The 27,880-nt window shown below is 42.7% G+C and overlaps 1 protein-coding gene across 1 annotated transcript in view; it reads right to left on the bottom strand.

Moving 5' to 3' along the window:
* The window catches only part of Nhe3 (Na[+]/H[+] hydrogen exchanger 3), a 50,798-nt gene that overhangs the window by 10,220 nt on the left and 12,698 nt on the right, over positions 1 to 27,880 (bottom strand). The window contains exons 9-15 of the mRNA XM_065447481.1: positions 25,839 to 25,927; positions 22,334 to 22,447; positions 18,064 to 18,175; positions 17,146 to 17,299; positions 12,887 to 12,938; positions 1,845 to 1,957; positions 47 to 155 (exon numbers count right to left, since the gene is read on the bottom strand). Coding sequence (XP_065303553.1) covers positions 47 to 155; positions 1,845 to 1,957; positions 12,887 to 12,938; positions 17,146 to 17,299; positions 18,064 to 18,175; positions 22,334 to 22,447; positions 25,839 to 25,927 — 743 coding nt within the window. The remainder of the gene's footprint in view (positions 1 to 46; positions 156 to 1,844; positions 1,958 to 12,886; positions 12,939 to 17,145; positions 17,300 to 18,063; positions 18,176 to 22,333; positions 22,448 to 25,838; positions 25,928 to 27,880) is intronic.

Genomic DNA, 27,880 nt, shown 5'->3' with positions numbered 1-27,880 from the left:
AGAACTCTTGCGAAAGGGGTGACACCGGCGAGCGAGGCAGCCTCACCTGCATCAGCTGCTCCGTAGAGGTGAGCACATGGGCCAAGGGTAGGCAGCACTGGGGCAGCGTGTCCAGCAGCGTCGGACGGCTGTGCGTCAGCAGGGGCTTCATGAATCTAGGGGGCCACACGAGTCAAGGACACAAACCTCAGAGCTTGCAACCTACACAGTCTCACTCAAGGACATATTCTCCATGTTGAAGAAAGCACGAATGGACAAAGATGACTAAAGAACATGAAACGAGCGCTTACGCTTTTTCAATCTACGGGAAATGGTTTTATTAGCAACATTTACATATACCAAGTGATCATCTTTAGGTTTTACGGAATTTTTAAAAATCACCTGTATCACCAATAATTCCATTCCTTGAGCTGGTACATTCAAAGAGGCAGACATTACTCACAGAAGAAAACCAAATACATGTTCAACTAATTAATGGAAATTCACTAAATTAAGCTTATTAATTACATTAGAGCACATATTGCAACTTACAAATTGTAGCAGGTAAGTTTACAAGGCGCATCCACTTTACATAAATTTTCAGGATGACACCAGTTTTGAAATATTTATTGCCAAAGTGTACAATGAAATATATGGCCATTCCAGTTATTATTGTGCTTCAATGCATAAAAGAACACTTTGTTAAAAAAGTAAGTGGAACAGCAGTGCATATTTACCGTGACTTTGATGATACATATCTCAAAACCTATTCCATACTGAGAACTTGTTTCTAGTGGATATGCTTTGCAAAGTAATAGGCTACAATTGGTAAACTGCAAGTTGATCATGTGTTTCGATTTCTTGTGCAGGTAATGTCCACCTCTGAATATTCCAGCTCAAGGAATGAAATTATGCTGTCACACGTGATTTTAAAAATTCTTGTAAAACTTAAGAGTGATCACTTCTTATATGAACCACAGTGCACAAGCAGGCCTAAAGAATAGCTAATTAGCAGCAGGAACAAAGGTGAGACTACAGCCCCAAAATATCTGCCACTACAAACAAGAGGCCTCCGGAAATTTATCCAGGAAAATGATCTTACTCATCTTTATCCACACTGCTGACAAGCTGGTAGTGACCATGACTATGCAGGTTTGATTCCCAGATGCTGCAGCTGCATTACTGTGCAAGTGGAATGCAAAAATGCTTGTATAGTGATATCTCAGTGTGCAGTGAAGCACCTAAAGTGGTGAAAATTAATCCAGAACACTCTGCTCCAGTGTCACTGATAGCCAGACTATGGTTTTAGGGTGTTAAATCTCACAGATTATGATCTTTTTCTAGATCTGAAATGGGTTGACAGTAAGTTTAGGGCAAAAATAAAATCCTTACGTAAAGGATGCAGGCTAATCCATCTATGTAGCCTAATCCATGAACAATTACAAGTCAACTTTTGAAAACACACATAATGGCAAATAATGTTGCAGGTGGTGACCAATAATATGATTCTACCATGGGTACACCTGGGTCTTGCCTCCCATTTTACAACAGTTTGAGCCTATCTAGCTGTCTGAACCTGCTTGGACAATACTGATTCTAGAAGGTGCTCAAAATACAAAAGTCTACAATCTCTCTGCAGTCATATGCAGAATGTACCAGCCAATGTAGCAAATCTATGGTTTGCTATGTGGTTTAACAATATGCATAAAAGGTGAAGCTCACTCTGGGTGAACTTCTACAAACATCCTCCACAAGTAAAACTTCATTAGCTCATCAGACATATGCTCTCTCCAACTGTGCTAGTAAAACTTTTACACAGTCAAAACAGGGAGCCTCTGCAAACATGGCCATACAACAAAGGATACTTGACATCAAAGTTGTACCACTTGCGCACTAGCCAAGCCTTTTCATAGGGAGTCCTTGATTCTGGCTGTGGTGGTGGGCTCTGCAATTCTGGTGGTGTTTGCACCTGGCCAGCCTGAGTACAAGAAAATAATGCAGCAAAGGCGTCATGTTTACAGCTGCCATAAAACAGCGCCAGCAAGAAGAAACATTTCATAACAGGTCCAGATCTGCTAGTAATAACAATATAAAATTTTTTAAGACAATAAGTTAGGGCTTCATGATATCATCATTAGGCTTGAAAAACTGTGCACAGATAAGACAAAGACAGCTTAAGAATATTAGTAGTATACAAGGCCTCTAAAGTACTCCAGCCAATAAAGTAAAGCAGATGTTGAGCTGTGTAATATTAAATCAAAACTATACTTTATCCCACAAAAGGCTCATCTCTACAACACGTTTGTGCAAATATTAGTTATCTTTGCAAAAGAGTGTAACATTGAATGCACACACCAACAATGACAAAGCTCAAACAGAGCTAGCCATGAAAATATTTGGTTATATGCAGCAGAAATAAGCATATGGCACTAATACTAATGCTTAACATATTTTAAATGCATCAAAATTCTTTTAGTCAATTTCAGCAGCTTGTTTGTCCTACACACAGCTTACCAACATGCATGGTGCCATTTTCGCCTCACAAGCAGCTCCACAAAATCATCCGACTCTGATATTAGTCAACAATTTCAAGCATTGCATGGTTAATATCATGCAGACAATTGTCAGTGAGCTGACTATGCAGGCATTAGCGCAAAAATAGCAAGCCACTTTGTATACCATTCACATGCTACGTAAGCCATGCGGAGGGAATGAAGGCACTAGCATGCGCATCAACTAATTCAAGTTTTGTAACTTATCCACCCCTCTAATAACAAAACATGACATTTTTTAATTGTTCTGTAACTGAAGAAGTTAAAACACAGGCATGCAATAACTAGCCTTTCATACATACCTTCTTGCAAAAGCGAAAATAATTAAATTTCTGCCTGGCAATGTCTGACACCAAGGCAAATTAATACAATCTCACAAGTCCTTTGCAGCCACATGCTTATCAAACCATGGCTGAAGAGCGAGATTCAAGCTCAAGATACAAAAGCATGATTATGAAACATGCAACTTCAACACACCCAGCAAATGAAGTATTGTTTTCATGCTCCATGAGTCTGAGCTCAAATGCCTCAATGACAGAGATTTAACTTAGAAATGTGGTAGCATGGAAACCTAAGACAGAGCTACACCACAAAGCAGGGTGCTTTGACATAATGTGCACAAAACAAACTGAATCACAATCATATGTACAGCATACTTCCATTAATATGAATGTGCGGGAACCAGCCAAAGCAGAAACAGCGAATCTGTTATTTTTTTAAACGACAATTCTTATCCTCTCGCTTACAAACCACGGTCCCACAAAAGCTGTACCTTCTTGCAGCAAACACAAGGTAAAAAGATACTATGCAAAACAGACAAGAAGGGAGCCTGCATGCTTCTCGTTTTTCGTGCTCGTCTGTTTTGAGCAGCATCTTTTTCCTAAGCATCATGAATCAACTAGGCCCAGCATAAAGTTTTAACAAGATGGTAAGTTACGTATGTTGATGGTGCAGCAGCATTTTATGCTCACACCTGCTTTGAGGTGTGGTGTAGGCGGTTATCTTTCCTGACACCTTGGCAAGAATTTCTGGCCACTGACACAGGCTCAGATAAGTTAGCACACAAAAAAAAACAACCATGGTAGATTACTTTGAATAAAATAAATGTAACTTGAATTACATCAGTCTTCACATGGGCCCCATGCAGGCAGGTGAAGTCAGATAGCAACATTAACGACAAAACCTTTATTTAGTCTTTACCATCCTGTCTATTAATGACAAAACTTTTCTTTAGACTATACCATGCTGTCCGTCAGTTTGGCGGCAAACAAAAACACATTTGCTATAAAGGTAAACAAAACCTGCAGCAAAAAAAAAAAATCTATGAGAAAAGCAGCGATGCAGTTCACAGTCAACATATATATTAAAGGGGTCCTGAACCACCCCTCAAGTTTGGTGAAAAAAACAGTCCGCAAATAGCATACACTGCTGTAAAATCTCAGCCAAATTTTGCAGTCGCGTGCGGCACATGGAGCTCTGGAACTCACAAGCTCAGCGCGAAGTCGCCTTTCTCACAAATACTCTCTTTTCAACAGAAGCCTGTTCCTCACTCTATTCTGGATGCTTTATTTCGTAGCAGATTCCCATATGCAGCTGCTTTTGGCCAATAGCCAACATTCATCAAGAGGGGTATCTGGATTAGTGCACTTCTTCCTACTGTTACTGTGTGTTATTATTAATGCAGTTTAAGGAACAGCCTGAAGTAAGCGAAAATCTGTTTTCGAATTTCAATAATAATTACATACTTTTGGAACAAGCCAATTATTGTCTGCTGATGCTTTGTTGCGGCCGCCTGCATAGAAATTACACTTTGGCCACCCTGCTTATCAGTGTCGTAGCCTTCAGGTCTCGCTAATTTCGTCTAGTTTTGAATACCCGACTAGCCTTGAACCATGTGTAACTTAAGGTCAGACCATACGCACTCTTGTTAGCGCGCACTCACTCCTGGCCACTCCTGCCTTGGTAGACTTCGCTTTGTATTGAGCTAATGATTGTGCTTCAAGATGTGCAAGTTTGATGTGGCTGCTGATTGCCAGTCAAGCTGATTGCAGGACAATACGGTCCACACCATGCAGCATAGCCATATGAATGCAAGCATGCATTCAAGCACTGCTGTACACAAGGCAAATGCTGCACATGCACGCTATAGTTGCATGAAGCTGCGGTCTGCTACACAGCGTAGATACCGTGGCCGCCGCGGGATACCGCAACGAGTCTGCTGACTGAGCACACTGCAGCTTGCCGAGGACAACCACATTTGGCGTGTCGTAGGCGCCAAAATCGTAGTGGGATCAATCAAATTTGAACTGTGTACCACAGTGATGTTCAGTAAGCGGAACATTGTGGGCACGCCCCCCTCCAATGTAGCCTTCACACTGCAAGGCACTGAAGAAGGAGCGGAAGCACCACAAAGGTGGTGCTTGATTACCAATAAGTCTGCTTCTGCTGAATGCGTTGAAGTAATTTTTACAGCATAGTATTTCTGATATAGCCTATTTAACCTTCAAATCCATTTCTCCACTTCAACAACAAGTGGTTCAGGGCCCCTTAAAAAAAAAGACGTTTAGTAAGAGTTTAGGGTAGTTGCTATTCTAATGCAAATTCATCACCAAACCAACAACGAAAACAGAATAGAGGGGGAAATGTTTTCATTTGAAAGTCTGTTTAGACGTCTTCCATAATATTCCAGCAAGCTTTTCACATCTTGAGCACATGATGGGGCTATGGAGCTTGAAAAATCAATTCGTAAAATTTTTTATGCTAGTTAGTAGCATTTTACACTGAACAATCCACCTCAATTCATGCAGTAATAAAGTAGCAGACACACCCATACTCAAAGAAAAAAAATGCAACAGTCCTTAGACAATTTTGCTGGCATTCAATTTGTTCCAGGGTGTCTACCAGGTTGACATCTCCAAATTCCCCGAGCTTTCCAGGTTTTCCCCAAGTGCCTTTGCAGAATTCTCTGAGTGATGCAGAACTATGTTTTATGTCAAGACGGGCTGAAACCATATCGCCTGATGCTAAGGATACGAAAAAAATTAAAAAATGACTTAATCCAATTTGAATACTAAGTAGTAATGTTCATGTTATTTAAAAAGAGAATAGAAGAGATGGGTTTGCAAAATGCACAGCGAATAAAATGTTTTCGAAAAAAAATTGCAAATCGAGTCTGACATTCTCAAATACGAATAAAAAGGAGATGCATACAGATGCAAATATTTTCGAATATGAGCTATTTCTATCAACTAATAGCAAGCTCAGTGGCATGAGGCCTGAATTTTGTCACAATTGAGATTCTTTCTCAACAGCTTGTAAGTCAACCTCCACTGTCCTGACATACTCTCAGCCTACGCACAATGCCTCAATGTTGTGTTCCACTACTTTAAGTTGTTTATTTTGGTTTGGATCAAGGGGGACAACTGCATCTCGGCTTCGGGCAACACTCCGCTTTTTGAGCTCAAGCTCCTTCAAAACGGCGGCAGCATGCTTCCTTTCCCGTTCATTCCTCAATGCATAGGCCCTTTCTGTTCTTGTCCTCCTTCCGCCACTCGTTCGTCCCACGGACCATTTGAAGCATCTTGGTCAATTGCACAGTCCACGTCCGATTTTTCAAACTCCCTAGAGGCCACGAAAACGTACGAAAAATTGGCCAGTTGGGAAAAATAAATGCAGCGTGTCATTTACTGCCCTTAAGGGCTCAAACTGCCACAGGCACATTCGAAAATGCTCTGAAGGCGTATCGATACCCGTATTAGGCATATTGGTTCTCGTACTATGACAGGAGATACCGGGTGCACGCGTGTATAATTAATTAATACATATTGTGTCCCGTGGCAATAGCCCCTACCCACGCTTGTCATGCTTGACTGCAATACTTTTGAGTGTGCTTCACCAAGCAACATTTCTGTAGAAAGGAGAAGCTGACATTCGGGAACCAGCATTATGTAACGCACCATGCTTTCCAAGCTTTGAAGCCAATTGCGAGGACCACAAAGTCGGTGCCATTGCTGACAGCAGCGAATTCTTTCAAAGAAAAACATGGCAACCAACGGCAAGAAGCTCAATAGCAAACGTCAAAGCAACTAGGTCTAGCGTTGCCGCAGTGGTGGCTACGGCTGCCAGCGGATCTGCGTGAGAGAGCGCCGGTTCGAGCAGGCGAGGTAATCAAAACGGCAGCGGTGGTGGCTTTTATTAATGCCGTTTCAGACCCATGGTCGCGGCCAAAAGTGCAGAAAATCAGACGGTGAAAGGTTCTTGCGTCCGAAGTTTAAGGCGTTCTGATACATTGACTCTACGGGGTTCGTGGTGGTGATGCGGAAGCCGTCCAAATTATTGGGCATCCGAAAAGTCGATCCTTCACCGTACACTGGCAACAACTCCTCCAGCCGAAGACGGGGCGTCAAAGACGATTCATTATGATTCCTGTCTGTTACTCGAGCCAGCATTACCACGACTTTCGACCCTTTCAATGATATTACAGCTACTTTTCTCTGATAGAGGCACAAATTCCTTGAGTTTTCCCCGAGTTTTTCCAGACTACTCAAAATCTCTGAGAATTCCCGGTTTTCCCGGTTGGTAGACACCCTGTGTACGTAGATATTTACTATGTAGGTATAATGTTGCTATTGCCAAAGGTCTACTGTGGACGCATTTCCACTCCAAGCCATTCCATTTCTGTGCTCAGAATTGTTTTTGTCTGATAACAGTACATCCACAAAGCAAAGAATGATTTCCTAATGATGAAAAATTTTCATTATCCATATCGAATATCTAAAGCCACAGTGGCCATGTTGAAAATGCACTGCCATTACCATTTACATCATGGTCACCATATGTCAAAAAAGTCACTATATAATGCTTCTGATCTCTCTACGTATCATAGCACCTGCTTCATGAAAGGTCATCTCAATGATGCCTAGCAGGAAGTATAGTAGTCAGTCACGTCATAAAAAAAATATTTGCGAGAACTGAAATCATCATACTGAATATTGGTCATAAATTCACTACAAACAAAACATTTGCTCTTCCAGGTGAACAGACTCACCACACTCGCCTTAAGTAACAATTCACCTTGCTTGTCACTGAAGCTAAGTGTGTGGTGCATTGTATAAGTAAATTTAGAAGAGACCTTAAATTATGCCATTTTGTGTAGTTAAAAGGAATCTAATCACCTTTCGGTAAGCTAAATATGTCACTAGGAAGCAATACTGGCACTACTAGATAAGCTTGGTGCTAATGCATAAACTTGGCACTAATGCCCAAGCTGTCCACTAATAGGGAGCAGAGTTTGCATAGCCATAGACAACACCAAGTAAAGGTTACATCATCAACAGCCTAGCAACTTCAAAATAGTACCTACAAGAACTCAATTTCACAATAGTGAGTAACATCAGCGACAATGAACACTGACGAGATGACATATCACCGAGCGCCAGTTAGCCGGCTGCAGTGTGGTAGTATCAGCAGTAGCCTGCCTGCCTTCGTGTATGACTCAGCAACAGTGCAGTGCATGCCACTGACCTGCGAGTGCAAAGCACATCAGTGCGCTAACTTAGGCCCATCGATATTGCATGATATGCAGAAGCCATTCCAGAAGCTAAAGCTACCAGCATAGGCAGTGCAAAGAGAAGCTCCTTACCACCCCGTTTTGAGTGGCCTGATAACCCTGAAAGGTGCAAGAGAACATTGTGCACCGCTTTATATGCAGCAGTGGAAATCTCTAAAATATTCACGTACACAAAGCATGGCAGAAATTAAAGCAGTTTAAAAAGCCTTACACCAACAACTGCAAACAGAGGAACATCACAGTGAAACCTTCAAAGCTTGCAGCAGTAATAGACATAAATCAACTTGCTTTACTGACAGAGACAGCCAGTCTTGTCAACTACATGCAAACCAGTGCACTAGTTACCAAAACAACTGTCAAATGTCCTATGCAGCTAATACTGGTGACCGCATTGCCTTTGCATTTGATTTTTATTCTCAATAAGTAAACTTATGTACTGCAGGGCTCAGCACTATCAGTGAGATATGTAATTTCAATATCATTTTCAGCACATACATATTTTTTTTAATATATTTGCACCGAATAGGCCATCTGCAATTATAATTTTTTTTTTTCATGTGTGATTCAATGACACGGTAACTGGCCAGAAGCAGGCCTCTAAGCTATAATTTTCCATTACTGCAGTACCTTTTGTTGAGTTGCAATGCTAGCAGACAAAATATGCACAACTGAAGTGATATTAAAGAAACAACTGTCTGTCCGCCAACAGGATTCATGGAAAGCAAATTGTGCTGTGTAAACACAATCCTGTGAATTTTGAACATGCTCAGATGATCAGTGCCATGATGATGCTAGTGATGTATAGGGTTTTGTGGTACAAGGGACAGTAATGGCCAAAGAACGCCAAGAATCTCGGGAGTTCACAGCCATGATGGTTCTGCACTTTTTATTATGGCACAGGTGCACCTCATCCTGTAGCTGATTTTGAAGCCATATACGTTGCATTCAGATCCAAGTTTGTTTCATTAGTGGTACATATATACAGATGTTCAGAAAGGGCTCCCTTATTTCTAGCTACTCTTAGTTACATAATCACATATAACTAAAGAGGTGCCAATTGCACCATTGCTAGTGCTCTTTGAAAGCAACCCTGGTCAAGAAAGGGCAAGAGCTGCAAAAGCACCAGCTGGCTGAGCAACACTAGTTTGGTGCTACAGATATTTGCACCACAAATGTTACTACTAAATGAGCTTGGCAAGACAAAGAAAAATTATCCTTGTTTGTGCATTTTGTGACGGTTGTAGCACAAATATAGGTGGTTATAACACATTGACCCACTCCAGGTGCAGCTCTGTTGGACTAGCTCACTGCTCTTTAATCAAATGTCCGTGCTTCCTAAAATTAAGGTTTTTTCTTAGAGTGTGGGCATGACATTTTCAACTTGTCTTTGCTTTTGTGTGTGTAAAAGGAAGGCCAAAACCTAAAGATCAGCTAGAACACTGGCAAGCATTAGGGCACATTAAATAATTTATTATAATACCTGTTCCTGCAAACCGGTTAGGTAACCATGAGGCGGACCATCATGATGTACTGGCTTGCTCCTTTCGTGCTATATGTAAGCGCAACCAGACAAATATCTGCACAGCAGTATCGTTTATATTTTTTATGGGCAACCTTGTTATACCTAGCCGTATTGTTTTGCAACATCAGCAAATTTTGCTCCGTGTCATAACATCACGGCAATTTCGATGACACCAGGTCTGGCATTTCAAGATCAACTTTAGTGTCAAATTTAAGTACTGTATGTTTCTCAGCCTTCACAATTCCTAAATGTCTTCGTTTTAGCGCAATAAACATGTGCTAGCCTGTGCAGCTCCAAAAATATATGTCAGTACACCTTAAAGCCTGTTCTTCAGTTTCTGCTCTGCCTGCCCTGCAATTAGGCCACAACCACCCAGCCATAGGCTGCTACTGTTCGATGTAGATATAGAAAAACGAACAATCGAGTCTTGGTTTTCCACAAATTACCAATATTTCCCGACTCCCAACTTGCCACCCAAATGCCACTAGATGATACAGTTAACTAATGAAGCTTTACTTGCTGCCTGAATTTATTAACTGGAAGGTTAGTCAATAAAAGAAACCTTAAAGAGCAACTTTGGCGATTTTTCCTATGTCCACTGACTAATAAAATATTAAATATACCTTCTCCTTTCCACTCCGATTATTTGTACCAAACGATATGACTGCAAATCATTCAGATTTCCCGAAAACGAATTTTAAACAATGGTTACCTGTTCTTGACCCAAGCCCACAAATGCATGACTTTTTAATGGCCACCATGTGTTTGTGACACCAGAGTCTACACCACTACTTCGCCCAGAAATGACAAGGCTGACTTTTTATTCTACAAGACGACAGCCAACAATTATCGTTTTGACAGACGTGATCACTGGTGCTTCTCCTTCTCTTGCCACAGCACAATGAGTTGAGCTTAGAGCTCATCAGCTGCCTCGCATGGTGACGACTGGTCAAAAGTAAATGGCGCTCATACTGTCGCTGAAATTGCCGCTGTCTAGTTCAACAGAACTGGAAAAGCTCTCCATGTCGTCAGAAGACATAGTCAGCTTCACTTTTTTAGCATCAGCACACGTACTGCGTGTCTAAATTATGGTAGTGTAGGTTCAATGTCACTGACTCATTGTATAGGTCCCACGAAGCAGCTACATGTCTTGGTTTCTGTACCTTGTTTATTGGTTATTTAAATCTATTGTCAAGTTTCTAAGCAAATCGAACCACCCTACAGGTGACAGGACTGCCAATGCCATTTGAAAATGACAATATGCTAATAATGACGATATGCTAATATTGTTTTAAAAAAATGCCAGAGCTGTCCTTTAACTATTCTAATACTATATTTATGAACTGGGTACAGTATTTTTCAATGATGTCACACCCAGTTATAATGAACTTCACTTCCTTAAGGGATTTCGCCATTATATTTGAGCATTTGTAATAGATTGACCATCTATAAAGAAAAAGAAAAATGAGACAGAAAAGTTTACTGTGAAAGAGCCAATAATAAGCTTGTTTTCCTTTGTTTGCCCCCCTTTCTTTTTTCTGCCTTATTTTTTGGAAACGTTTGGCACCGAGGCCTTTTGTGAGGACCTGCCAATTCAAGGACAACGTGTAAGCAGTTGAAGAACTCGGAATCTGTGGCACTGCCTCCCCATTTTCATAATGAGGTGAATAAGTGCATTTAAAAATGTTATGTTCAACTATAACAAACAAACATGAGGAAGCGTGCAAATGCTTTAAGAAAATGAGAATGAAGCATGCATGAAACTTCCATTCTCATGGCTGAGCAATCGGCATGACTCCTGAATATGTAACTCTGGAAGGTTCCCAGTGTGTCGCACACAGTGAAATGAGCACAGAATGTAGCAACAAGACAGGAGTGAAGCAGACTGTGGCAAGTGAGGTCTTTACAAAGACCTTCAGGTCCTCGTAAGCTTGTTGTGGTACGGAAAGGCAAGCGTACAAAACTTGAACACAGGAAGAATAACTCAAGCACCATATCATTTGTGCACGTTTTGCGCACCGTTTTTTTCCTACCCGGAATCCCTGCCAACTTTGTCACATTTCTGTCGTTCCCGTTATGTCGTCCATGTTCGTTATACCTGTCACAAGGAGCCATTGTCCACCTAAATATTACAACAGTGAAGGTGCCTTCGTTCCTAACGAATGCACATTCATACAACTGGAATTGTTATAAGTGGGCTCAAAAGTATTTACTTTGTCACCAAATGCCAGAAGTTAGCCTGCCTCATATTTTGTTTTCATTTTTTTTTATATCGCGAAATTTTATAGCCTTTAAGTCTTTCCTCATGCTCTATGTCCATCTTTAAATTCCATTAGATGTGACAGCACCAGACCCCAGGATCAAAAATGCAATGTTGCCCGGCCCTGTATGCCTTCATCAGTTTCAAAGAAGACAAGCGTGTAGACAACCGACGTTTTGAAGCACCACTCAGAAACGGGGCTTTTATCTTTTAATACAGTGAAAACTCGTGAAGTCAGCACTCAATTACAATATCCATATATTTCATACACATAGAATGGTCCCACCAAACATATATGCTGATATATATGATGCTATAAGGTGTAAGAAGCTCATCCATTAATTCAACACCAATTTGACATGCACTGATCAATTTGACAACATGTCACACCGCAAGTGCCTTGCAGGGTATTTCAGCGATGAGGAGAGCTGGAGGAGTGCACACACAATGCTGCAGTCAGCATGATTGTGACGCTATCAGATCAGAGCATTGCCAGCACAATCCAAAGCAATGTAATCCAGGGCGTTTCGCACTACAACACTAACGCATGTGAAGTAGGATGTAAGTCCTCGAATAATTGCTTTTCCACATGGCGGATGAATCCTCCAATGCACGAACTCAAGGATGACGTAGCACTTGTAGGCCGCCCACCCTGTTAGCTGCACCAATTCGTTCCCCTGCCACCAAATCAAGCCAGCTCATGCAAAAGCCACTATTCATACCCTAAGAGGAACATGGCCCAAAAACAAGCACTAATTTTTTGCAGCAAATGTTCATACCCAGACAGTGAGGATGGTACAGTTGGCTATGTACTCGTGCGTTGCTCAATCAGAGTTCATCACCAAGCGTTCTCGCAGTGGCCTTACATTAGATGCTTAATAATTTGATGTTTTTTTGCAAGTCTTGTGAAATACAAACTAATGAATTTCTACCATAATTTCTCCATCTTTGGACGCAGCAAGACAAAGAGCAAGAAGGAGAAAAGAAAGAAGGGCAGCACTTACAGGCCTGATACCAGTGAACTGAAGCATTTCATGCTCCTCTTCGATTCCCACCCTAAAGCAAGACAGAAAAGAGACATGGTAATTTCACAGAGTGTTCATCAGGGACTAAAGTTGCTGACTCAAAAGTGTGACAACAGAATATGAATTTCGCTGCAGCCTGGCACAAAAGCATAAAATTGATCATTGTGCTGCTGTGTTTGCACATCAAAGTTCATGCTGTATCTCTTTATTCCCTGTTGAGTGCTTAATTGAAAGGGGGTTGTCGGTTTTTCTGTTTTTGCACAATCCACAGTCAAGAAAACTTATCTAAAAATTTTAATTAATTTCCCACGAGTATTCTGCATGACATTATTGCAAGTATAACGTCACTGCCAATACAAAGTAGCAATTCACAAGAAAAGCAGATGATTGCATGCACATTATTTGTATTATATAGAGCACAACTTGCACCAACCATAGTGCTGCAGTATAATTCAATTTCTGTGTCCCTTTGATTCTTTTTATGTTACACGCTATTTCTGATTTGGTGACCCTGCTCCCCAAAACTTCTTACAAAATTTCTAAGAGTTAACAAGGCTCATGTTAGCTGCAGTCACTTAATATTTATTTACCAACAAACAAAATGACAAACTCAATCCAACAAAACACCCTATGACCTAAACGCTTGGCCCAACGTCACAGGCTTACTACGCAAGTAAATGAATATTGACACAAAGATGTGGGGCTCCCGCACTGCAGAACAGCGCGTGCAAAGGTTGGCGCCATGAAAGACGAAGTGCGTAAGCTGCACGCTGTTCTTCTGGCCCACCATCAAAGAGAAACGTCCATTTTGTAACACTCCGTCTCCACTCTACGTTACATTTTTTCTGGTGGAGGTGCGGGGTACATGCTACCACTTCCAGATCGAACACCGTCTACAAGCCCAGTACGAAGTACGGTCGAGCTGACTTCTGTGCACGTACGAACAATCCACCGACTTCAAGGACTGCCACCTGAGCACAAGCCGCTACCCAACTAAGTCAGAAGGATGAGTACATCGGTTCCATCATCTTCCTCGACCGCGCCAACCGAGGTCGTCCTCAACCAGCCGCGAATCCCCACGTCCTTCCATGGGGACACCTTCAAGGATGTAGAGGACTGGCTCGATCACTTTGAGCGTGTCGCAGAATACAACGGCTGGACTCCAGAGCACAAGCTACGCAACGCCTACTTTGCCCTCGAGGACTATGCGCGGGCATGGTTTGAGAACCGTGAGGAGGCCTTATCGACATGGGATGAATTCTGACAGCAGCTAATGGGCACATACGCCAGCCTCGAACGCAAGGAGCGAGCTGAATCTGCAATTCAGGCAAGAGTACAGTGGCTGAACGAAAGCGTCGCAATGTTTGTTGAAGATATGTGCCGACTTTTTCGACGCGCGGATCCATCCATGCTGGAAGAAAAGAAGCTCAGGAACTTGATGCGTGGTGTCAAACAAGAGTTATTCGGTGGCCTAATACGCAACCCACCAAAGACCGTTGCAGAGTTTCTCGCGGAAGCCATATCAATGGAAAAGGTACTGCAGCAGCGAACACAGCAGTACAACCGCGACGCGTCAACCCTATCGCGTCGTGACCCTCTCGCTATGCCCGTGGACAATACCGACGCCTTGCGGGAGCTCATTAGGATGGTTGTTCGAGAAGAACTCCAAAAGCTTCAGGTGGCTCCGGCATCGGCACAGCGACTCGCTCTGGCTGAGGTTGTCCGGGAGGAAATCAGGCAGGCAGTCCAAGTCCCAGAGCGAAGCGAGACACCCCAGTACGAGGTACGGCAGCCACAACCTCGCATGTCGTTTGCAGAAGCAGCGCGAAGTTTGTTGTCCCCGATTTTTCGCGATGTGAGCGACGTCCCGGACTTTCATGGTGTGCGCACCGTTCTGCAGTGCGGGAGCCCCACATCTTTGTGTCAATATAAAGTCCCTACTATACAAAGCTAATCATAAACGCGTGGCTATGCATCGCACATCTGCAAAGCCATGTGTGCTTGCTCTACGCACAGGGTGTCTACCAAGCTGACATTTCCAAATTCCTAGAGTTTTCCAGGTTTTCCCTGAGTGCTTTTGCAAGATTCCTTAAGTGACGCAGAATATGTTTTATGTCAAAACGGGCGGAAACCATTCCGCCCAATGCTGTCACTCTCAAGTATGTGAAACAAATTTTTAAAGAAAACGACTTAATCCAGTTTGAATACTAATGAGTAGTAAAAAGAATAGAAGGGAGGGGTTAGTAAAATGCACAGCAAATAAAATGCCCTTGAATAATATTGCAAATTGAGCCGGACATTCTCAAATGCGAACAACAAGGAGATGCATACAGAAGCAAATATTTTTGAATAAGCTATTTCTATCAACTGATAGCAAGCTCAGTGGTATGGGGCCCGAGCTTTGTCACAATTGAGATTCTCTCTAAACAGCTCGGAAGTCAACCTCAACTGTCCTGACATACTCTGAGCCCGTGCACGACACCTCACTGTTGTGTTTCACTGCTTTAAAGAGTTTATATTGGTTTGGATGAGGGACACCTGCATGTCGGCATCAGCCAACACTTTGTTTTTTGAGCTCAAGCTCCTTCAAAACGGCGGCAGCATGCATCCTTTCCTGTTCATTCCTCAATGCGTAGGTCCTTTCTGTTCTCGTCTTCCTTCCGCAACTTGTTTGCCCAACAGACCATTTGAAGCATCTTCTTGGTCCACTGCACTGTTCATGTCTGATTTTTCAAACTGCCCATGGGCCGCGAAAACGTCCAAAAAATCGGCCAGTTGGAAAAAATGAATGGATGACTTTTAGTGCCCATAAGGGCTCAAACCGCCACAGGCACATTCGAAAAAGCTCTGAAGGCCTGTCAGTACACGTATTAGGCATAACGGTGCTCGTATTGTGACAGGAGATACTGGGTGCACATGAGTATTATTAAGGAATACATGCTGTGTCTTTTGGCAATAGCCCCTTCCCATGCTTGTCATGCTTCAACGCAATACTTTTGTGCATGCTTCACAAAGTAACATTCTTGTACAAAGGTGAAGCTGACTTTTGGGAACCGGCATTATGCAATGCACCGTGCTTTCTGAGCTTCAAAGCCAATCGCGAGCACCACGAAGGCGGAATTGGTGCTAGTGCTGACAGCAGCGAATTCTTTCAATGAAAAACACGGCACCCAATGACAAGAAGCTTAATGGCGAACGCTGAAGCAGCTAGGCCTAGCATTGTCACATTGGTGGCTACGGCTGCCAGCGGACCTGCGTGCGAGAGCGCCGGTTTGAGGCGGCGAGGTAATCAAAATGGTAGCGGTGGTGGTTTTGATTAATGCTGTTTCAGACCTGCGGTCACGGCAAAAAGCCCTGAAAATCGGACAGTGAAGGGTTCTTGCATCCGAAATTTCAGACGTTCTGATACACTGACTCTATGGGGTACGTGACGGAGCCACGAAGCCGCCCTAATTATCGGGCATCAGGAAAGTCGGTCATTGAGCGTACACTTGAAACTCCTCCAGTGGACGACAGGGCGTCAAAGACGATTCATTACGATTCCTGTCTGTTGCTCGAACCAGCATTACGACGACTTTCGTTTCCTCTCAATAAAACTACAGCTAATTTTCCCTAACAGAAGTACAAATTCCCTGAGTTTTCCCTGAGTTTTACCAGAGTACTCAAAATCCCTGAGAATTCCCAGTTTTCCCGGTTGGTAGACACCCTGTGTAACATACATAGCAACGGGACGTGCGCAGGCAACACAGTTGTCAAGCAATGCACGATTTTGAGCATACGCGATTTTGAGCTCATACATATGGCGACATCTCGTGGCAGGCATTCAAACTTCCGACTAGGTTTAATGATGTGTGCATAGAAATGCTGTGTTTCTCAATTTGGAAACAATGTAGTAACGCTAACATTGTTAAATTGGATAGAAATAAAGTGGCATAATGAAGTTAACATTTTCTCAAATGCAGACAGAATCATTTCCGTTGAAGGTGATCTAGCTGCAAGCGGCGCAGCAGACAAACAGATCAGTGCAGCCGTACAAGATGGCTACAAATCACGGCTTGCCGTCATATGCTCATATGCTCTTTTTATTTGTTATGACTAGGCATCAATACTGTCATATGATCCTACCCTCCTAGTCATTTGTTTTTTATAAGTTCAGAACGAAGGTTTGCCTCGCCAGCCCCTTTGCCCCTCATGCCATACCTTGTAATGCTCTGTACATCAGCAAAGCAAGCACTCACGGTATGCTCAGCCATGCCAGGAGCTGTGTAGTGAAGCCACCGCAGACTATCACTGTCACAATGGCTATGAGCGAGGTGGCTGTGAGCATCAAGTGCCTCTGTTCAGAGAGAGTGTTTCGAATGGCCAGTGCAAATGCCATTGCACCACGCAGACCTGCAGACGAGGAAGAACGCCAGTTTCACACAAAGCCACAAACAGGAAACTTGAAATGACCAAAAAGCCAGGCGATGAATGTTCAGTGTTGCATAGTAGTTTAACCTGGATGTACCACATTCCAAATAACGAGAGAAAAAAAACAAAGAAAGAGAAAGAAAAGTTTGATATGTTGATAATGCAGTATACAATGGGTAGGTCATGATACATGCCAAAACCACAATCTGATTATGAGGCATGCCATAGTGGGGAACTCCAGAAATTTGGACCACCTGGGGTTCTTTCTTTAACATGCACCTAAATCTAAGTACATGGGTGCTTTCGCGTTTCAGCCCCATCGAAATGCGGCCGCCACGGCAGAGATCCGATCCCGCGACCTCGTGCTTAGCAGCCCAACACCACAGCCACTAAGCAACCACGGCGGGTCAAAACACTGATAGCATGCCACCAATGTTAGCTATGCATTGTTATCTTTTTTGAACAAAGAGAAGTGCCAGAAAGGGCAGCTGATAAAGCTAAGCCACACAAAGGGCAGCCATGTCGACTGGGTAGTAGCCTTGTCTAGGCTAATAAAAAATCCACATTTCAAGCATCTTGGGCAACTTGCAAAAAGACTGTTGAGATAGGCTTTTCTTATGTTCTTTCTTTTTTGGCACATCTGCTAGGCTTTGGAAAACTGCAGCTGCAGGCAATAGCACATTTCTTTTTTCCGTTGTCAATTATACTGCTTTATGGCTCAACAAATGAGGCACAACAAGACGCACCTGAAAAGAAAAGCACATGCTGAAAAGAACCAGGGATCTTGTGCGTTCTCCCCAGGTTCAGCAGGAACGTCAGTGGGTAGATGTACAGTGCTCTCCCAGCTGCTATTGCTAGCTGTGACATTTTCAGTTAACGAAGCAGACATGATGAAGGACGTAAACGCCATCCGAACAGCGACAAGGTTTTGTGCACACAGAACACCTGTCAGCTTTTATGCTCGGGAAAGTAAAACTGCTTAATGAGTGCTAAATGATAGCCACAAGAAGGAGTTAAAAACAGCAGGAAAAACAACCCAGTATTTAGTCCTGCAAAATATAGATACAGTTCTTTCATGCCACCGTTAAGCTTACCATTTTTTCTTACATGATACCTTTATTTTACTCAATGGTTTTAAAGTTACAAAGCAACTGGCCCAACTAGAGGAGCTTTGGATTCATTTAGACAACTTAAGGTTGTTTTTTTTATATGCACCTAAATTTCAATATGCCGGCATTTTTAAATTCTGCCCCCATCACAATGCAGTCACTGCTGCCAGTAATTGAACATACCCAGTAGCCCATCACCATAGTCTTCAGCTAGCTATGACTGATGCTGCAAAAACATGTGCATCGCAAGAGAAATTACTGGCTGGTCTAGCACAAGTATGGACCTCCAGAATAAATGACAAAAAAGAAATGAAAGAAGAGAGTTATAAGTTATCAGTGGAAATGAGGTACAGTGCTGTAACCTGAAAGTTTAAAAAAAAAGAAGAGCTTTTAAGTTGTTTTTAGACAAGGCAGGTCTGCTCCCGGTTATCATTCAAAAAATATGGTTCTCGCTCTTCGCATTTGAATTTTGGAAAATATAGAATTTCATTACGAGTATTATGTATATAACTAGCCTGTAATAAGCATGCAATGACATTAGTGCTTCAGCCAACATAAGTAAAGGTGCCATTCGCTTAGCCACATTTTCCTCCATCACAAATAATTAATAGATTATGGTGGCTACTACCTTAAGTACTGTAAAAACCTGCATATCCCCTTCGGGCGCCGTGTCCCCGCGCGGGGACGTGAACTTCGCGTGCCCAGTCGCGTAAAAGTGCAAAGAAAAACGTCGTTGTCAATGCGCCGGAACACGCCCCCAGAGTCACTTTAATGGACAAGTGGCGCCATCCCTCGCCAAGTGAACAAAACGCTGCCGGAGAAGCGCGGGAAAAATGGATGCGACTGTCTTCTACGGAGCGAACTGTAAGTGCTTCTTGCTTTCTTTTATTTTTTACTGTTAAGAGCGTACGCTGAGGGACGCATTGACATTTATTTATTATGATAAGGTCCCAGGAATGCGATATAACCGTTGTCATTCTTATCGTCAACATATTCAGCCTTGCATGTGCTTCCGAATATTGGCGTCCTCCCCCGGGGACATGGCGCCTCAAACCCGCCTTTGCGAACACGCTCCTTTTCTCAGTGCGCGGCGTCGCTTCCTCATTGACATGAAGAAAACGTCTCATTTTTCCAGGTATTTCCAAGCATGGTTTGGAAAGAAAGAAGCTGGATGATGACACAGCTGAAAAATTATTTCGAAGAATTGAAAACGGCGATATTTCTGACGCAGATCTCTCTGATGACGAGCACAGCGAGCAAGAGACATGGCATACGGTAATGGTGCATGTTTTGTGATCCCAGGTTTAGAAATAATTTTGTGCTTCTTTTCAGACTTCTGCTACAGATAGTACTGTGCAGCGTGCAGGAGCATCGCCTGGAGCACCTTGCACGCAGGACAAGCAAGTGCCAGATGCATCATCGAAGAAGATGAATGCGTTGAATTGGGTGGCCCAAGCTTTTCAGCCTAAGAACACCGATTGCACCTACAAGCCTCAAGGTGGATCAGTACCTGAAGAGCCCATGGCATACTTCACTCGGTATTTTTCACCCACGCTTTTTAGTGATCTAGCAACATTCACTAACATGTACGTGCTCCAGACAGATGGAAATGTGCTAGGAACTTCTGCAGAAGAAATCAAAGTTTTTTGTGGAATTCTCATGCTGATGGGAATTCTAAAATTCCCGAGAATTCGCATGTATTGGCAAGCCTCGACAAGAATTCCAGCAATAGCGGAATCTATGACGGCAAAGCGATTTTTTAGAATTAGAGCCGCACTGCACATTACGGACTCAAACGCTCCTCGTGACCCAGCCAGCCAGGACAAGTTCTGGAAAGTGCGCCCTGTCATAGAAGCCATCAGGTCACGATGCTTGCAGCTGGAACCCTTGGAGCACAATAGTATAGATGAGCAAATGATTCCTTTCACAGGCCGTGTCCCTGCAAAACAGTTTGTAAAGGGAAAGCCAAATCCAGAAGGGGTGAAGGTGTTCCTCCGCTGCAGCGCCGATGGCTTAGCTCATGACCTTGAGCTGTACCAGGGTAAGGGAACAGGAGTCAGTGCGCAACATGCACATCTCGGACTTGGCGGGTCAGTCGTCATGCGTCTTGTCGAGGCAATGCCTAAGGGAAAGAACCTGAAGTGCTTCATGGACAACTATTTCACCTCAGTGCCACTCATCCTGCAGCTGAAGGAAATGGGCATTCTTGCCAGCGGTACGATACGAGCCAACCGCCTGCTGAAGTGCTGCTTAAAAAGCGAGAAAGAACTGAAGAAAGAAGGTCGGGGAAGCATGGATGAGAAGGTTTCCACGAAAGGAGACATTGCTATTGTGAGATGGCAAGATAACGGAGTCGTAAACATCGCATCCACACAAATTGGAATTGGTAATGTTGGAAAAGTGAAACGATGGAGCGAGGCAACAAAGCAGCATATAGAAATTGACTGCCCAGAAGTGATTTTAAAGTACAACTTGTACATGGGAGGGGTCGATAAACTCGACTTCCTAATGTCGCTGTACCCCCTTACGGCAAGAACCAGAAAGTGGCCAGTGAGGGTCATGTCTCACTTTCTGTCTTTTGCGTTGTGCAACAGCTGGATAGAATACCTGAGAGACGCAAGTGCCGAGAACCTTGCACAGAAAAGTACTTTGGACATGATGGCCTTCCAAACAGACATTGCTAACAGCCTAATCGCATGCAGCAGAGCTCCTCCAAAAAAGCGTGGTCGGCCAAGCACTGAATACCCCGAGCCTGTTGCGAAGAAGGCAAGACCGCATTTGCTACCGACCGTAACCATCAGGTATGATGGCTACAATCACTGGCCGGAGTATGTCAGCACACCGAACTCGCAACGCTGTCGCCGTGAGGGATGCAAAGCGAAGTGCCGGATTCGCTGTCAAAAATGTCACGTGTTTTTGTGCGTGTCGGCACAGAACAATTGTTTTTACCTTTTTCACGCCAAGTAGGCTTTGCTTTAATTTACCAATCAAATCATAATCCATTATTGGCATTCTGTTCCAAATATCTTGCTAACAACACTACCGTACGTTCTGTTATTGCTGTGCTTTATTTTTTCTGTATTGAGGCGCCCTGTCCCCGAACGGGGACAGTGCAATATACAATGAAAGAATAAAATGTTTGTTGTAGTTTCTTCAAGACTCGTTATTTGAAGCGTGAAGGGCACAAAATGATGCTCATATATTTTCCTTATTACAAAGATTTTATTCGCGCCTGAAGGGGATATAATAACCAGAACATGACCCGAGGGGGCAATTTCAGAGCAATAGATATGAAATTTATCACTGTATAATACAACTAAAGCAAACTTTGTATATTGGTCAAATGAAAACTAACAAAAATACTAAAATGCCGATATGCCAAAATCCACCGGAAAGAAAAACCTAATTGTTAGTGATATTTTATTGTGACAACTTGTTCACTAGCAACCTTTGTTATTTAGGGCTAGCAAAATGAAGCATTATTTATTTATTTGTTCTTTCCGGAAGGGAGCAGTGGGAGACTTGGCTTGCCAGCGAGGATCAGGAGATGCAACTAGCGCTCCTCGACCAGGCACGGCGGACCGCTCAAGCCAGTGGGGCCCTGGACTAGGGGCTCCACCCACTCGCTTTCTGCACTTTGTTTTTCTTTTTTAATAAACGTTTTAGTATATGTTCATTTATTTATTTATTTTATCCTTATTTTATTACATTTAACATAGCAGTTCAAGCTTTGAGCACGAAATGCACCTCCCAAAATCACAAGAAGTAACAATCAGGCATGCTTTCCCAATTTTTTAGAACACTACCACAACCAACTAAAAATAAACAATGCACAATAAACTGTATTCACGGCAGATGCAGGTAGACGACATAGCATTTTCAACATCTGTGACAGAGCAAAGGATACGAAGGCAACCATGATGAAGCCGGCGTCCCATCTGTGTTTCTTGTATGTGAACATGGAGACACCAATGTAGCTGAATATAAAATTTTCTGCTAGAAAATTTAGTAATTCAAAGAGCTGGAAAATGCAAGAACAGAAAAAAATTATACTCCAAGTCAATGAAAAGAGACATTTCTACTCTAGCTAGGCCTGGCCATGAAAAGCTATTCCTTAAAAGGATCCTGAACCACGAACACCTCAGCCAAATTTTGCAGTCGTGTGCAGCACGTGGAGCTCGCAAGCAGAGGACAAAGTCACCTATTTTTCTAACACTCTTTTCAACAAAAGCCTCCTACTCACTCTTTTGAGGGCTGCCATATTTCGTCACATATAGCAGATTCCCACATGCGGCTGCCACTGGTCAATAGCAGGCATCAATCAAGAAGGGTGTTTGGATAAGTGCCCTTCTTTCTACTGTTACTGTGTATATTTATGAACACAGTTTAGTAAACAGCCTGAAATAAGTGAAAGCCTACATTTCGAATTTCGATAAGAATTCCATACTTCCGGAAATATGACTATCATACTATCAGCGACTATCGTCTCAGCCGCGTCCACCCGCCGTAGGATTAAAACTTCAGTCACTCTGCTTACCAGTGTGACAGCCATCAACTCTCGCTAATTTAGATTAGTTTTGAACACTCAACTAGCCTCAAACCACGTGAAACTTAAGTTCAAACCCCACATATGCTTGTCAGCATACGCTCACTCCTGGCAGCTCCTGCCTAGACGTCTTAGCAGACATCGCTAGTTCGCACCACATAGCACGGCCAGACTGGAGCACATAAGCATGAGCGCACACTCCAGCCCTGTTATGCGCATACTTAACCACTACAGTTGCATGTAGATACATCTACAGTGCAGCGTAGATACCGCGGCTGCCACAGGGTACCGTGGCAAGTCCACTCGCTGAGAACAACAACGTGTCCCGATTGGTATCTGTGATGACGTTACTCAAGGCGCAAGTGCCAACATCTGACGAACAGGTCATCGCTTCCCAAGTTGCACACCCTTGAGGTCTGTTGCCATCATGGTCGAAGCTTGTTACGTTAGGAATTCTTTCAATGCGAGTCTGGAATGTGGCATCCATTGCTTAGCCAATATACTTGCACAAGTGAACATGCAGAGGAAGTTTGTTCAACCCGTGGAAATTGTGTGATTGCTGTAGAGACAAGTTTGAAAAGAAATGTGCTACTCATGTCACCCGGAGTCAGAATAGCCATGTGTAGCTATCTAGTCCACTGTAGCACAACCAAGGGATGAGACACCGTAAAAACAACGCTAAGCTGAGACAGCCTCCGAGTTTTGCACATCGTACGTGCCAAAATTAAAGGTAGCGGAGTCTACGTGAATATCCAAAATTGAATTTTAACTGCATGCTACAGTGACGTTCAGGAGGTGGAGTGTTGCGAGCACCACCCTACTCCACCATAGCCTTTACAGTGCAAGGCATTTTAGAAGGACTGAAAGTACCTCGAAAAGGATCAAAGGCATCTTTGACTGCCAATAACTCCGCTTTTGCGTAATGCATTGAAATACATTTTGATTAATGTATTTCTGAAATGGAGTATTTTAACATCAAATGCATTTCTTGCCTTCAATAAAAAGTGGTTCAGGATCTCTTTAAATGTTTTCTACTTTAGCTTAACATGATGAAATGTGCTATAGACAGTGAATGAATGAACCTATGTTCTCCAATGTTATCAGCTGTTACATGCAGACTCCAGCGTAACTTGGACAAAAAGCGCATCATTGATAGCAAACAAGTTCATGAATGCACCAATTTCAGTTTGACTACACCACAATAACTTTAACCTTTTAAGGGTTGATTTATTTCGCCATATGCAAGTGCCTAGAGTCGATTTTTTTTATTGCAGATTCCAATTCTTCTGAGGGACCTATTTCGAAGAAAAAAAATTACTGTAATTTTTCTAGGGTGACCATAAAGTGAGAAAACAATATTCTGTGTTGGTATATGTGTACTGTTTATTAATGAATAACAACAATAAAGAAAGGAAATAAACTTATAAGAATAAAAAATTTGATACATTGTTTACACATAGGTCAAGGCTTAGAAGATGTGCACACAAGAATATTTTGCAACTCTCAATTGTTCCTGCTCTTACACTAATATTTACGTCTATAGCATAATCGAACTGCGTGAGTTAGTGCACTCAAGAAAACTGTGTAATTGTGTGCCCGTCAAAAAAAACAAGACGTGTGACAAACTTCTGCTAATCTTCATCTTATCGCCAACCAGAGGCAATTAGTTTTCACATGTCTTCAAAAAAGAAAAAAAAAGAAAAGAAAAGGAAACGCATACATGGCGGCATCCATCCTAAGCACAACCCTGTGAGCACTAAACGAGCGAGAAACAGGCGGTCACCCTTTGAGCGATTAGTAACGAGATAGCCATCAGTTTTGTGAGCGCAAGAAGCCAAAACCGCCTGTGGAACAAAACCCAAACCGCCGACCGCCCATGCAAACGTGGGAGCGGTAGTATATAGATGTGCCGGAGCAAACTAGCTCTAAAACAAACCATGCAACGAAAACCAAGAGAGGGAGGCGCGAGAAAAAAATTCCCTGTATTCCCACATAGTGGCAACACATGGCAGAAAAGAAAAAGTTAGGAAATAGGTGCATTTTTTAAACATACAGACGGCACCGTAAATGTACGGCATTGACCATTTTGGGCATGTACACGGGGCCATATACTTATGTCACTGACACTCAAAGGGTTAATGGGTTTAGCCAATATCCCTATAACAACGCCACAGTCAACAAGTATATGTGCCTAAACATATATATATGCAAGCTACATAGTTTCAAGCACTGAGCCCAGGATTCTTTTTCATGAGTTAGCAAGCACACTAAACCAAGCTGATAAAAGGATGAACGCATACTTGAACGCTACATATCATAAAGGGCTTCCCCTTATCTGAAAGCTGGGTTAATTTGCAAAGCGCCGTTTCGACACATTATCTATAAATGCTATGCCATAGACACAGACTCTTAACAGTGAACAGCCTTTCATTCCTGCTCTGTGCTATCACTGACTTTGGCCTACAAACCCATCCCAATAGATGGCCACCATGTTCACCTATGCACAAATTACACACATCAAGCAGGACATCATATGTTATGATGTTCATTATATTGTACCAGATGTATACCATTCACACAGATAAGTGTCATTAATCTAAGTACAATGATCAGTTCAAATATATGTTGGTCTCGATGGCACACAGTACACTAGCTCACTGAGCACCACTTTTAGCACATTTTCAGTATTAGTTCAATACAAGGCCAGCCCAAGAAAACAAAGGATGTCTAAAGAATGATTCAAGGTGAAGTCAGCCACATACATAAACAGGGCCTGAGTGAACCTATTTAGAAGGTAGAATGACCGGCTATAGCAAGCATATGAAAATGCAAAAAAAAAATTGCAAAAAGCAAAGCCCCAACAAACCTGTTTTGTCCGCAACCGAGATTCTACTGATAGGTTGTTGTAGGTATAGTGGGCTTGACAGATTCCGCAAAACAATACAGCCACAATACCTAAAAAACACGAAAGAACTTCAGTAAACAGGAATGGTCACAAGAATATAAGGTTGTTTTTTTAAAAAAAAAAACATGGAATCCACTTTTTAAATATGGACCCTTTTCCTGAAGCAGTTTGTTGTGGGAGATGTGATGCTACTTTGAGCTGCGCACCGTACGTTGCCTCAGCGAACGCATGAATATGAAACCATAACCTCTTCTGCCCTGCTTCTGTGCGATCAGCTGTCGGAAATGCAACTGGGTTCTCACTAAAGCACTCTCCTCCATTCATGCTGCAAAATATGGAGTGAAGTGAAGAAGTGTGCAGTAGTTGGCTGCAAAAATAATGACTCGCATATTGAGGAATGGAATGAATATGTGTTTTCAAGTTCACGGACGCTGCTACATCGGGCCTGCCGGCGTTGCTGGCTCTTTGCGATGCATGGCTTCCCTCGAAGATAAAAAAAAAATTCTCTCATCCACCAGCGTTGTAGTGCTAACCTCCAAGGAAAGGACTTCAACCCTGGAACATCTGCACGAGCCAGTACCGCTACGTATATGGTGACAAAGGGAGTAGCGCCGTTTCTTGGCATATAGTTAAGCTTCTCGCATGTCTTGTACACGCATGTCTTGTACACACACAAGAGCTGAACACACTGATACTGATTCAATTCATAATCAGGAAGTTAGGATAACTTGGAACACATTTTTAGCCCCACTTTTATTACAAGCACTGTACTATATGCTGCTCATGCCGTTTGGACAAAGTGTAATGAGCTTCACACGCGCTTACATGTCCTTTGAACCTGTCCTGTAACCAAAGTTCGCGTGTCGTCCACCCAGTCACCGGCTACAATATCCTCTGAAACTGAAGTTTGCGGAGCCACACCAGTGTCACGTACATCCATGATAAACACAGAAGCAACGGAGGCAGCTAAGGCAAGCAATGGATGCGTCACCACGGGATAAGCATGGCAGCACCCACGGAACCGCCATGAAAAGGGTCAATACTGGGGACTCAACAAGAAAACGCTCATTTGAGAGAGTCTTTACGACATTATACCACAAAGACACTTCATAAAGAAATATAAAGAAGGTAACAAGCCAGCCCCATCCTGCTAGCACTAAAATATAAAAAAAAGGAGGAATATAAGAGAAGAGCCCTACTGTGATGCTGTGAGCACTAGATCGCAGCAGCAAAATATTCTGAGCCACACAAAGGGTAGGAGTAACACAGTTACTTTTGTTCTCGCCTGGTGAACAAAGAATGATTAACTCAACAATCGCCAAGTTATTCCACAGGGAAGTCCTGTAGTATAATAGAGGTTAAAAGCGCAGACTGGCATTGTGAACACTGAACACGTACATTTGCCACGGCCTAGGTTAGTTAAGACAGCTGTTTAACATTGTAACATGATTATGTGCTACTCACTTACGATACCACCGTATATATAATCGCAGCAATAACTGGTCATGGCAATGTGCATTGGCAGCTACACTGTAGTATATTGTAGATATGTAAAATCAGCCCAGGCACAAGAACATATTATTCACAACGATCAGATTTTTCTATTTAACAGTGTTTTAAAGTGGTCTTCCCTGTAACAGAACAACATTCAAACAGATAACTAATTGAGCATTAAGGTGCTCCTTTGCAAACCATTTCCTGGAACTCCTATGCACAAGTTAGGTGACGATGAATAGTTACAAGAAAAAGCCAAAACCCTCCCCAGTACAAAATTTATAAAGAAAATATTTTCCATAGTGAGATTGAGGACGCACAGTTATATATGCTACAATGAGCACGAAAGCTGCTCAAGCAGCAGCACAAATGGAAACTTGGTCAAATGACCGTGCTAGTCAATGACTACAAAGTACAATGATTACTTTTCTTTCTTACATTTAAAAGAACCTTGGACTGCAAGTAAGCTTCTGCATAATACTAAGACATTTCTCCTGTGATAATTGTAA

The sequence above is a fragment of the Dermacentor albipictus genome, chromosome 1 (genome assembly GCF_038994185.2).
Source record: "Dermacentor albipictus isolate Rhodes 1998 colony chromosome 1, USDA_Dalb.pri_finalv2, whole genome shotgun sequence".
In the NCBI taxonomy this organism is placed as follows: domain Eukaryota; kingdom Metazoa; phylum Arthropoda; class Arachnida; order Ixodida; family Ixodidae; genus Dermacentor; species Dermacentor albipictus.
The sequence above is the reverse complement of the archived record's forward strand: the minus strand, read 5'-3'. Positions and strand labels throughout refer to the sequence as shown.